This window comes from Bubalus bubalis, chromosome 23 (genome assembly GCF_019923935.1).
Source record: "Bubalus bubalis isolate 160015118507 breed Murrah chromosome 23, NDDB_SH_1, whole genome shotgun sequence".
NCBI lineage: Eukaryota > Metazoa > Chordata > Mammalia > Artiodactyla > Bovidae > Bubalus > Bubalus bubalis.
Window position 1 is genome coordinate 13,694,385 of NC_059179.1, and position 12,942 is coordinate 13,707,326.

The 12,942-nt window shown below is 37.2% G+C and overlaps 1 protein-coding gene across 2 annotated transcripts in view; it reads left to right on the plus strand.

Annotated features, from left to right (window-relative positions):
• TNKS2 (tankyrase 2) overlaps positions 1-12,942 on the plus strand; it is a 66,564-nt gene that overhangs the window by 15,373 nt on the left and 38,249 nt on the right. For both annotated transcript variants that reach the window (XM_025274181.3, XM_025274180.3), the window contains exons 2-9: positions 2,020-2,244; positions 4,965-5,060; positions 6,913-6,949; positions 7,116-7,191; positions 7,562-7,656; positions 9,175-9,241; positions 10,524-10,710; positions 11,743-11,864. In XM_025274181.3, the coding sequence (XP_025129966.1) occupies positions 2,020-2,244; positions 4,965-5,060; positions 6,913-6,949; positions 7,116-7,191; positions 7,562-7,656; positions 9,175-9,241; positions 10,524-10,710; positions 11,743-11,864 (905 nt within the window). The remainder of the gene's footprint in view (positions 1-2,019; positions 2,245-4,964; positions 5,061-6,912; positions 6,950-7,115; positions 7,192-7,561; positions 7,657-9,174; positions 9,242-10,523; positions 10,711-11,742; positions 11,865-12,942) is intronic.

A 12,942-nucleotide genomic window follows, 5' to 3' on the forward strand; every position in this document is an offset into this window, starting at 1 on the left:
GTACTCTTGCCTGGAGAATTCCATGGACAGAGGAGCCTGGTGGGCTGCTGTCCATGGGGTTGCACAGAGTTGGACATGACTGAAGCGACTTAGTATGCATGCATGCATGCAGTATATACAGATCATATCATTATGTTATACACCTGAAACTAATAAAATCTTATATGTTAATTATGTCTCAGTTTTTTTCCTAGGCAAAAAAAGATTTCCTTTAAGTCTATTGCCTGAAAGCAGCTTGAGAAACACTATAGTCTGTAGGACAAAATCCAGATACCACCTTAGTGTGACTTAAAAGATTCTTCCTTTTCTGACTTCTGCCTACTTGGGCATTCTGTGTCCTAGCTACTGTGAATGATTTGCTCTTTCACACTTGTGTACATTTTGTTTCTTCTGCTTGTACTAACTTCTTCCCACTCCCCCTTTTCTCCTAACCTTTCTTCCCTTCTCACCTTTCTTCTCTCTTCATTCTCCTAGTGATCTCTTCATTTTTAATGTAAGCCTTCAGCTCAGGTGTCATCACTGGACTCTTCTCTGGGACTGTCTTTCCTGTTCTCTGCTTTCCACTAATTTAGATAGTCTCTTCTTTGAGCTGTAGTAGCATTTTTATATATACCTCTTTTATGAGTTACAGTATACTGAAATTACTAGTTCTAATTGTTTTTCCACATCGTAAATTGTAAGCTCTTTGAGGATAGGACATCAGTCCTGGGTGTTCATTGAAAGGACTGATGTTGAAGCTGAAACTCCAATACTTTGGCCACCTGATGCGGAGAGCTGACTCATTGGAAAAGACTCTGATGCTGGGAAAGATTGAGGGCAGGAGGAGAAGGGGACAACAGAGGATGAGATGGTTGGATGGCATCACTGACTCTATGGACATGGGTTTGGGTGGACTCTGGGAGTTGGTGATGGACAGAGAGGTCTGGCGTGCTGTGGTTCATTGGGTTGCAAAGAGACACATCTGAGCAACTGAACTGAACTGAGGATAGGAAGAGTCAGAGATTGAGAATTGGGGGAATCAAAGATACCCATGTCTCTGACATAGAGCTTAGCAATATTTAGACAAAACAAAACAGTTAATCTCTACAGTCATCTAACTCTTCCCTCAGCTACAGCCAGGCCAGTCCCAGATGTACCCCTTGGAAAGATTATATGTTTTTGCTTTCTCTTTCAACTCCATTTTGGTCTTATAGTCTTGATGGTTGTAAGAATATTCTGGTAAAATTTCGGATGAGAGTGAAACGGTCTTCTCTCTCTCTCTCCCAATACTCATATATTCTTCCCATCTGCTTTAACATATATCTGAAGTCCTTTTCCTTTAACAATTAATTGTAAAAAGATTTTAGGTGCTATTATATGTAAGAGATTGAAAGTCATTGGTACTAAACCTGTAAACCAATATAAATGAGTTGTCAGACTTCTTTGGGGGGAAGTCGCATGGGTTTTTAAAGGAGGCCTCTTACTAGGCAGGGTTGCTTGTGTTGTGCAAGTGGCAGAGTAGGCGCTCCTTCGAAGATACCTCATGTCACACTTTTGCCCAGTATCACCTCTCTTGGTCTTCAGTACAAACTTTCTGTTGCTTTCTCATGGTCCCCCAATTCAGTAGAAACGTTTTATGAGATGGGATGTGGGAAAGGGAGTCTAGCAAGAGTTGGTTAGTATATACTCTGAATACTTGAAAATGTATGCATAACAAAATATGCAGAACTCGTTATTTGCAGTTAGGAATGCTATTGTAGAGTGGTAAACATTTGAACTTCAGGCTTTCAGTCACTAATTACATAACCTTCCTCTGAAGTTAGTAATAGTACTACCTAATGCGTACTACCTTTGTACTTCCTTTGAGTACTACCTTTGGCTTTCTCATTAAGATTAGTTAGTGATGTATTTCATCAATGAATTTTTGTATCTGTTAATGTTTTGCATCCAAAAACACTTTAGTATGACATGTATTTATTGCTTCTATCTTGATATATTTTCTTTGGAGAACTTAAATGTGGATAATTTATTTTCTTCTAGGTTTTGGTCGGAAAGATGTAGTTGAATATTTGCTTCAGAATGGCGCGAACGTCCAAGCTCGTGATGATGGGGGGCTTATTCCTCTTCATAATGCATGCTCTTTTGGTCATGCTGAAGTGGTCAACCTCCTTTTGCGACATGGTGCAGACCCAAATGCTCGTGATAATTGGAATTATACTCCTCTCCATGAAGCTGCAATTAAAGGAAAGATTGATGTCTGCATTGGTAAGACTGTTTACATTCCAGAATTTTTCAGAAATAGTTTGTAACTATTCTGAATCTAAATTGAATTTATTTGTTAACGTGATCAAATTTTGCCAGACTGAATTTAAATATTTAAGAACACTTAATGATTAACCTAGTCACTGTTTACTGAGTATCTTTTTGAATGTGGTACTGTGCTTAAAATTTTTAGATGATAGAGTAGTACAGAATTTCTCTTCTTTGGAAATGTGGATTCTCTTGAGACTGATACCCACAAAGAACCAGATGACAGCATGGTGGAAGTGAACAGAGAGTGTTAGAAGATAATAGTGCAGTGCATGGGCTAGAGTTGAGTCACTCCTTTATCAGTCTTCCTCGGAAGTACTGGGGAGAAAGGTTCAAAAGGGAAGGGTATTGACTACTTTATAAGGAGCTTTGAATTCCAGATTAAGGAGCTTTATATTATTGTGTGGATAGTATGGAATCATTGATAACTTAAGGAGGGGACAATGTGATGAGAGCAGTATATTTAGAAAGTGATTTGGTAGAGGGCTGAGTGGAAAGCATGACATTAAGAAGACTAGTTAGGAAGCTGTAGAATAACACAAATGAAGAATGATGAAGGCATGAACTAGGATGGTTGTAGGAGAGGAGAAATGGCAGCGTAAGTAAAGAAGTGTTTGGAGAAAAAATTGTCAATCATGTAGGATACTTTAATGAAATAGGATTTGCCTAACAGGTTAATCACTGACAGAAAGTTACATGTGAGAAGGCTGCTTATTTGAAAATAGTCATTAACCCAGTATTGACTTTGCTGAGCCTAAAGAGTCAGAAATTTCGGACTCTGCTACCTTCTATGTCCTGATGCAAAACAGGGACATTTTAAATCCTTGAGACAGACAGAAAGCCAGGTCTGTGCACTAGGAAAGGTCTAGGGAACCTATTTTGTTCTCTCTCCCCTCCAACCCAACCTTAAATCACTTTATATGAAAGTCATGAGCTTAGTTTGAATTAGGTTAGGTAATTTATAAAGATAAGAAAAAGATTACCTAGTAACGTCTGTCCAGTTCTCCTTTTCTATGTGTTATGTTTTTTTGTTTGCTTTTATTTTTTGTGTTATCTGTCCTCTGCTCAGAATCCTTTTCTGTTATGTGAGTTTCAGGCCTATTAATACTTAGTTTTAGTAATATAGAGTTTTTCAAATATAGTTATGTATCTGCACTGTCTAGTCTGGGCTTCCCGGGTGGCACTAGAGGAAAGGAACCTGCTTGCCAGTGCAGAAGACATAAGAGATACAGGTTTGATCACTAGGTCGGAAAGATCCCCTGGAGGAGGGCGTGGCAACACACTCCAGTATTCCTGCCTGGAGAATCCCATGGACAGAGGAGCGTGGAGGGCTATAGTCCATGAGGTCATGAAGAGTCAGACATGACTGAGTGACTTAGCACATACGTACACACGTCCGGTGTGGTAGTTGAAATCTTGTAATGTGGCTAGTTCAAACTGAGATGTACTGTAAGGGGAAAATACATACCAGATTTCAAAGACTTTGTATGAATAAAAGGAATACAAAGTTACCTCAATTTTGTATGGACTGCAGTATTAATGTACATATTGAAGTAGCAATATTTGGGGTATATTGGCTTAAATAAGACATGTTAAAATTATCCTCTTTTTGTTTTTATAATCTGGATGCTATAAAATTTTAAATTACATATGTGGCTCACGTTTTTTTTCTGTTGGACATTACTGTTAGAGATAGTACAGTGGAATGCACAGTAGCTGAGCTTCCCTTTCTGCGTGTATTCGCCTGTCTTTCCCCAGCTTTTTTTATAGAGTGTGCTGGAGTATCTTTATATAGTCAAATAACATGTACAGAGTGTAGCACAGCTCTTCTCTTTTTAACGTGTTTTGAGTTATAATGTGGAAAGTTTTGATTGGGGATTCATTAACCCTACAGAGTAGTTTTCTCTTATCCTCCCTCCCTTCCTCTCTTCCTTCCTTTCTGTCTCCTTTTCTTCCTTTCTTCTTTCTCAAATTCCACAAATCCCTATTCTTCGGCTATTCATAGCTTTAGAAATTTCATTTTTGTTATTATGAGCAATCTTTCTGACTTGGGCAGTGTTCATTTGGTATGAGAAAACAGAAAACAAGCTTTCAAGTAAACTTGCCTTTTAATTCTTTATCTGTCCTTGGGCATTTGTTTAACAGAGGAGAATCTGACGTTAAACTCAGCAGACAGATATTTAATGTGTCTTAATACATGAAATCGGAGAAGGCAATGGCACCCCCCTCCAGTACTCCTGCCTGGAAAATCCCATGGACGGAGGAGCCTGGTGGGCTGCAGTCCATGGGGTCGCGAAGAGTCGGACACGACTGAGCGACTTCACTTTCTTTTTTCACTTTCATGCTTTGGAGAAGGAAATGGCAACCCATTCCAGTGTTCTTGCCTGGAGAATCCCAGGGACAGGGAAGCCTGGTGGGCTGCCGTCTATGGAGTCACACAGAGTCGGACATGACTGAAGTGACTTAGCATAGCAATACATGAAATAATGGAATATTTTATATAGTTTTATCTTTAAAATACAGCATTTTTCTACTATCAGGATATATAAAGTCTTAAAATAACTTTGAGACGTCTTAGGGCTTCCCTGGTAGGAACCAAAATTTTTGAGAAAATGATTTACTAAAATCATATTGTCAGAATTACCATTTTGAAAGATAGTGTTTCTGTTTTGCAGTGCTCTTACAGCATGGAGCTGAGCCAACCATTCGAAATACAGATGGAAGGACAGCATTGGATTTAGCAGACCCGTCTGCCAAAGCAGTGCTGACTGGTAAGTCTGCAAGCTCTCTTTGGGTCTTCTGGGAACAGTATAACACACGAGCTTCCTAGATAGACATTCAGTTTCTTGTAGTTAATGATCTCGATTAGATTATTACAATAGTGTCAGTTTAGTTGCTATTTTCTATATTTGAATAGTTGACATGTGATTCTTGTCTAAGAAAAATAAAGCTTTTTTTTTTCTTATTTAGCTTTTAAATTTTGTGATTCCTACCTTTACTGGGGCCAGAGGTAGTAGATAATCATGTGTTACTAATCATTCTCTTGCGTTTTCAAACAAGATTCTGGGCCCACCAATTTCAAAACCTTGAAGAATGGCAATTATTGTATTCTGCTGGGACATATTGATGTTCTGGGAACCTGTTAAGATATATAAGACTGTCGTCCCCTGGTTTAGGTTTATTTTAGACTGTCAGGCTTTTTTGAGTAGTAATATGAGCTTCCCTGGTGGCTCAGATGGTAAAGAATCTGCCTGCAATGCCAGAGACCCCGGTTCGATTCCTGGGTCAGGAAGATCTGGAGAAGGAAATAGCAACCCACCCCAGTATTCTTGCCTGAAGAATTCCATGGACAGAGGAGCCTGATGGGCTGCAGTCCATGGGGTCGTAAAGAGTTGGACAGGACTAAGGGACTAACACTTTCACCTTTGGCTCAGACGGTAAAGCGTCTGTCTACAATGCAGGAGACCGGGGTTCAATCCCTGGGTTGGGAAGATCCCCTGGAGAAGGAAATGGCAATCCACTCCAGGACTATTGCGTGGAAAATCCCATGGACAGAGGAGCCTGGTAGGCTGTATAGTCCATGGGGTCTCAAAGAGTCAGACACGACTGAATGACTTCACTTTCACACATTTCTCCCTTAACAGAGATTTCCTCTGAAGCATCTCTCTGCTATATTATTTTTTGGACTCTTATTTACTGTGTGATCACCATTAAAATTATGTCTAATAGTCAAGAGCCCGAGGGGCTCTGCTGTAAGCTTTTGAGCTTGGGCTTTGTGATATTTCTTTTGGTATTACTGAGAAAATTTAGACTAGTCCCCCCAAAAAGTTCTACAAAAGTGAGCTATTACTGTAACTGACAATTCAAAGTTTATTTCTTCCTTCCCTGTTCCATGCTATTCCCTATTTGCCTTTTTTTTTTTTTTTTTTTTTTAATCTTGGGGCACCAAAAAAGCCTTGCACAGCAATCAGTATACAATTCATATTGTGGACACCAGTTTGGGTTTTGTTTAAGTGAATCAATAAACACTATTATGTTAATTTAAATTATATTGATTTTAAAGTTTTTGCTTGTTTTCATTGGTAAATATAAAAGCTATAGGCATAAAGAGTTTATATTTAGTCCTGATTTTAATTTTATTTATAAATTTCTGTGATACTGTTACATTTTTATATGGATTTTGTTCTGTTTTGATTTTGAATGAAGTTGTGGAGGCATTTTGTCTGTTAAATAATACTGGTTTTAGGAAATTTGAGGGGTAAAAAGAAAATGAAACTTTCACCCACAGCCAATCCCCTAAGACACACTTTGCTAAAATTTTGATTTATTTCCTTCTTGGCTTTGCTCTTACTGTGTATATTGTTTTCATATAGTTGTAGTCATGTTTCATTATATAACATTGAATCTTTTTTCTTCACTTTCATAGCAAAGGTATTCCATGTTCTTCATAGAAATATTTTAAACTGAAGTGTATTCTATTGATTAGCCACTTTCCGTTTACTTGAATTTATTTCCAAATTTTTGTACTTTAAACATAGGTCAATGAGCATTTTTATGCATAAAACTGATACTAGTTTTGTAATTAATTTTTTAAAAATTTTGTGCTCTTCTTCTGATTCACAGGTGAATATAAGAAGGATGAACTCTTGGAAAGTGCCAGGTGTGTTATAAATATGTACCGTAAATATTTTACCATATAATTTTAATCATTTTATTTTACAATAAGCAAACTCCAAAAGAGAATGAATTTTTAATGGTCACATACATGTCTCCAAATAGGATGTGATGAAGAAAGCACATTGCTAATACACTTTTCTGTGTGCTAGGAGTGGCAGCGAGGGGAGAATGATGGCTCTGCTCACGCCGCTAAATGTCAGCTGTCACGCAAGCGACGGCAGAAAGGTAGTTCCTTTTGCAACTAATTTTGTACAGCATGAAATTATGTTTGTCTTTTAACGTAAAACATTTGCTGAAAATTCTCCTTTTAAGCAATAATTTCTGTTAATTCTTAATCTTAGTAAAACTTTGTTTATAATAAATGTTTAGTTAGCTTCCTGTTTGCAATAGTGAACTTACAAACTTGTATACTGTGCTTTGGTGTATATGTTGGATTTTATAAAACCAAATTATTACTATCATTTAGATAGTAATAAGTTATAAAGTAAGTTATAGAGTTTTTTCTCAATTTCTGGTTTTATATTTGGATTTTTATCTTTATATATGTATATTTTCCGCTATTGAATTTCACTGATTTGTCTGTTTAATATTTCAGTCAACTCCATTGCATTTGGCAGCAGGTTACAACAGAGTAAAGATTGTACAGCTGTTGCTGCAACATGGAGCTGATGTGCATGCTAAAGATAAAGGGTAAATCAAGCATTTCAACAAAAATGAGAATTTTTTAAATGTTTCTGTCCTCATGATAATCTGTGTCATAATCTTGTAAGAATCATATTTTTTACTAAACAGCATAAAACATTTATTGAGCTTTTGTAATATGCAGATTGCTCTGAGAGAACAGGGAATTATAAACCATTAAGGCCACCACCCATAGGGCTTATACTATGTTTTAGGAGGCATGAAAAGACACCTAACAACGTAAGTTCTCTAGTAAGTGTGAGGTGATAAATAGAAAGGGCTAGTACTTATAGGAGATTTTAGGAGAGAATGCTCAGTGCTGGGTGCAGTGGTTGAGAAATCTTTCCGTGGAAGGTGATCCTTCACCTGGACTCAGTTCAAGAAAACAGAGAGTTTAGGAAACATCACTCTGTGCAAGAGAATTGAAGGATCTTAAGCAAGGGGAATGATTTTTCTAAAAGAGGAGTTTGGAGAAACGCACTATGGCAGCAATGTGTTGAATAGATCGAAGAAGGAGACTAGAGGCAAAAAGAACATGAGCGTGAGCATTATAGGGGTTCAGGCGTAGTGAGATCTGCAGTAGTGGTGGGGGGGGAAATGGAAATGGAAAGAAGGCAGAGATGCAGGAGATGTTACAGTGTAAGAATGCGTAAGATATGTTGGATATCTGGATGTGATGAGATAGAATAAATGAGACTATTACATTTCATATTCTGAAGCCCAATGCATGAGACCCAATGGTACACATACTGAAATCCAGGCAATTTGTTTGTGGGGGAAACCATTGAGTTCACTTTGGAAGTCTTGGTTTTATGAGATGATGATGGAAACTCAGGTGGCGTTAGCTAGTAGATAGGGCTCAGGTAAGAAATCATATAATCAAAATGGTGAGGAAAGCTGTGAGACTTGATGGAGAGTTCTGATAGAATCAGAAAGACTTAGCCATGAGTGGTCATCTCTTAACAAAGGACATCATGGTGATGTCTGTGGTGATTAGTGAGTGATTCCCAAAGTGGAGCAACTTAAAGATACGTCAGGATTTTAAGGTTCTATTGTACCTTCCTGTTCAGAAAATTCTTCCTCTATTGCCATCATGAAGGAATTGGGTTTACGTTAAGGAATATAGCAGTTTACTTTACAGAATCTTTAAAAGAAAAAGTTTCAAAGAAGACCCAGTGTTTGAGTTCTGAGTTTGGAAAAGATACAGAAGTCAGTGAAAGTCGCTCAGTCATGTCCTACTCTTTGCGACCCCATGGACTATACATATAGTCCTTGGAATTCTATAAGCCAGAATACTGGTGTCTGTAAGCCAGAATACTGGTGTCGGTGGCCTTTCCCTTCTCCAGGGAATCTTCCCAGCTCAGGGATTGAACCCAGGTCTCCCGCATTGCAGGCAGATTCTTTACCAGCTGAGCCACAAGGGAAGCCCAGAAGGTGACATAAGCCATTTGCTATTTAAATTTAATATATAAGCTAAAGCATAGGGAATCTGTAATAACGCAGGGTTTTTCCCTTCTCTTATTGTAGTGATCTGGTACCCCTGCACAATGCCTGTTCCTATGGTCATTATGAAGTAACTGAACTTCTGGTCAAGGTTAGTTCTTATATACTTTTCTTACAGTGTGTATTTGTATATGTTTTTCTTTGTGTTTTTAGTGCTTGGTAGATATAGAAGAAGTATTTATAATCATTATAAAATGTGGATTATTGATAGGTCATTTGACTGAGATTTTTAAAACACTGCAAGTCTTTATATAAAATAGCTTTCCTGTTTTGTGAATGTCAGACTAAGTGGTTCTTTTAATTTGTAGCTAAAAGTGCAGTTCAAAGTTCTTGAAAATACCAGAAAGCAACTTTTAGTGAACCATATATTTTTACAACCACTAGTTAGATTTGCAGGGCCTGCCTAGGTGTGTTGAAACAGGCTTACTTGGTAAACTTCACTTCTTCCAGTATACTGGGTAGAACGATGGGTGGCTATTGTTTGATGGACAGGTTCCTGGAACTGGCAAAAAGCTTCTTGTTTTGCTCCCTGTTGGATGAGAATAGAGGCTACATACTCTTTTTGAGAGTGGATTCAAGGATGTTACTCATACTCGTTTTTTTTGTCCCCTAATCTCTACATATGTATTTGACCATATTCTTTAGTCTTCTTTCTGCACCCATTCTGCCTTTGAAACTTTTCCTCATTTTGTCAGCAGCTGTCATGGGAAGGACCTTTGTTTCCAACACCTCTATGCTTCCTCTTGGGCATGTGCTACCACTAAATATATTTTCCCACAGAAACAATTATAGTAATTAGATACTCTAAGTGGTCCATAAGCCTTTATAAACGTGACCCTAATATTATTATACATTTAATACTAATGCTTTTGCTTATTGTAAAACTGAATTGAACTCAACAGAATGTTTGCAATGTTATTGTGGATAAAAATGAAGCATCAGATAGATGGCAGGTCTCCCACATTGCATGTGGATTCTTTACCAGCTGAGCCCCCAGAGAAGCCTGATGGTCTCATGGATATATACATTTGTCAAAACTCATCAAACTATATACTTAAGAACTATGTATTTTGCCATATATAAAGTATATCTCAGAAAAGGAAAAAATAGTTCTTATTAAATCTGAAGTATCATTTGTAACTGTTTTTTAACAATAAAAGAGTTAAACAGGCACTTGTGGGTAGGCTTAGCAACTAGTGACTCTTTTTCTATGAGAGAGAAATGTATTCTCTCTTTGAAGTAACTGGTTTGAGAAGTAACCTTTGGGGACATAACCTTTTTAAGCTGGCATGATGTAAATTACACAGTACTAATATTCTAAGTTGTCTTAAAAGTTGAGCACTAAATATATGCTTTACCCGCCCCACCACCAGCATGGTGCCTGCGTAAATGCAATGGACTTGTGGCAGTTCACTCCTCTCCATGAGGCTGCTTCCAAGAACAGGGTTGAAGTGTGTTCTCTTCTCCTGAGTTACGGCGCAGATCCAACACTGCTGAATTGTCACAACAAAAGCGCTATAGACTTGGCTCCCACACCACAGTTAAAAGAAAGGTTAGCATGTAAGTATAAAATGATGAATGTTCAGCTAAACTCTTATACCAGTAACCTAAAACGTTTTATTTCTTGGATTTTTTTGGAGGGGAGGAATTTTTAAATCATAGGCTATTTTCCTTAGCCATGGGTATGTATCGTTCTTACTAGCATATTTAATCACTTACTCTTAAGATGCTATGAAAGGAAAGTATATTTGTATTTGCTTTTTTCAAGGCAAATGCTTTTTGTGTTCGTCTTACAGATGCTAGGCATTTGGAAAGAAAAATTTGAGTTTTGTTCCTATCTTTGATGTGACTTCCTAGTTATCTGTCATGAAGTTTTTAGGTGTTACTTGTAGGATTTCTATCTTGTAAACATAGTCCCCAGAATGGACCATCTAATATTCTTTGGTATCTGGACAATTCTGTGCTTTTCTGTCTATAACTGAAGTAGAGATAGTGGTGAGAAATAGCCACCTAATTCAGGTATATATTACTATACATGAATAGGAAACTTGTGTTAAACTGGAATTATTCTGGAATAATAAAGGAGAATGGGTAGTTTCACAAGACTGATGAATAAAAGAGAGGAATCTTGAGAAAATGCCTCATTTCTAGGTGGCTCTTAGAAATATCCAGCTTGTCTAATCCCCAGTTTGTGAGCATAACCATCTGCTCTTGCTATAATGTTAATATGGGGACTGTGATCTCCTTTTCTTTTGTTTCTTTACTGAGAAAAATTCTATACTTTTGGAAAATTCTCACAACTCTGCTCTGGGAATATATTGCAATAATCCGTATACCAGACCAAAATAGACTTTGAATTGGCCATCTTGTATACTCATGGGAATGAATTGAGTCATAACCAAGGGGCACTGGAGTGCTATTATCTCCCTTTCCAAGGGTTATATTTGGAGACTATCTTTCGAGCTTCAGTCTGGCAACTTTGGTAGATAATTTTGAAAATAAGTTCAAGAAAAATACTATGTCTCTTTTATAAGGTAAGTTTCATAAATTTGATCATTCTTATGCCAATTTAAATGCTTCTTCTTCATCTAGATGAATTTAAAGGCCACTCCTTGCTTCAAGCTGCACGGGAAGCTGATGTTACACGAATCAAAAAACATCTCTCTCTGGAAATGGTGAACTTTAAGCATCCTCAAACACATGAAACAGCATTGGTAATATTTCAGATTTAAGTCTTTAAAATGAAATAGCCAAAAACATTCTAAGTTAATCATAATGCCCTGCTTCTTTTGGTGATACCAGATAACTGACATAATGTCCTACTTTTAATAATAGTATTGTTCTAAAAATCTGTGCTTTTTAAGAATTAGTGCCTCTGGATATATAAAGAAAATATTTCAAACAATACAGAAAAACAGACAACCTCATCCCCTCAATGGCAACCCACTCCAGTATTCTTGCCTTGAGAATTCCATGGACAGAGGAGCCTGGTGGGCCACAGTCCATGGGGTCGCAAAGAGTTGGACACAACTGAGCAACTAACACGTCCCCTCAGAAGGCAATACAGTTGTTCATTTGTGCTTCCTTCTAGACAAACATTTTATCACATAGTGGCGTATATTACATGTGACTTTTCTATTATAATCATATCTCATTTGCTTTTTTATAAAAAGCATAATAAGTGTTTATGATTGAAAAGTTAATCTTACCATCAAGATAAAAACCACCTGGTTCTCCTTTTGTTATTGTATTTTTTTTTTTTTTTTTCAAAATTAGATCTAAGTCTGTATATGTCCCCTTTATACTTGTGAATAAAGTATCTGTGAGTAGAGGCAGTTTTCCTAATGGAGGTAATGTCAGCTCTGTGGTTCTGTAACAATGTAGATGAGAACTGGGCAGTGTATGGAAAAGCAGTAAGAAAAAAATGGAAGTGACTAAAGATAAGTGTTAGAAGATCAGAAGGAGAATGTGGTAATCAGAGGCTACTTTAGAAGTAGAAATTTAAAAGGAGCAAAGCTTTGTGAGTCGCAGAATGTACTTTCAATGAGGGAAGATGACAATAAGTAACTTAATGTCTTTGGGGAAGATTTAATTGTAGCTTCCTCACGTTTTATGGCTAATGTTCATCCTTATGCCATGATATAGGGCATGAAGTTTATGTAGGAACCTATCTATAAAGCATTTTAGGCCTTTTTGCTACTTTACCAAAAAAAAAAAAAAAATCCATGGTAAAAAAAAAAATAGCGTAGTTGCAGACTGATAAGAAATGCCAGTGCAAAATTTAAATCATAA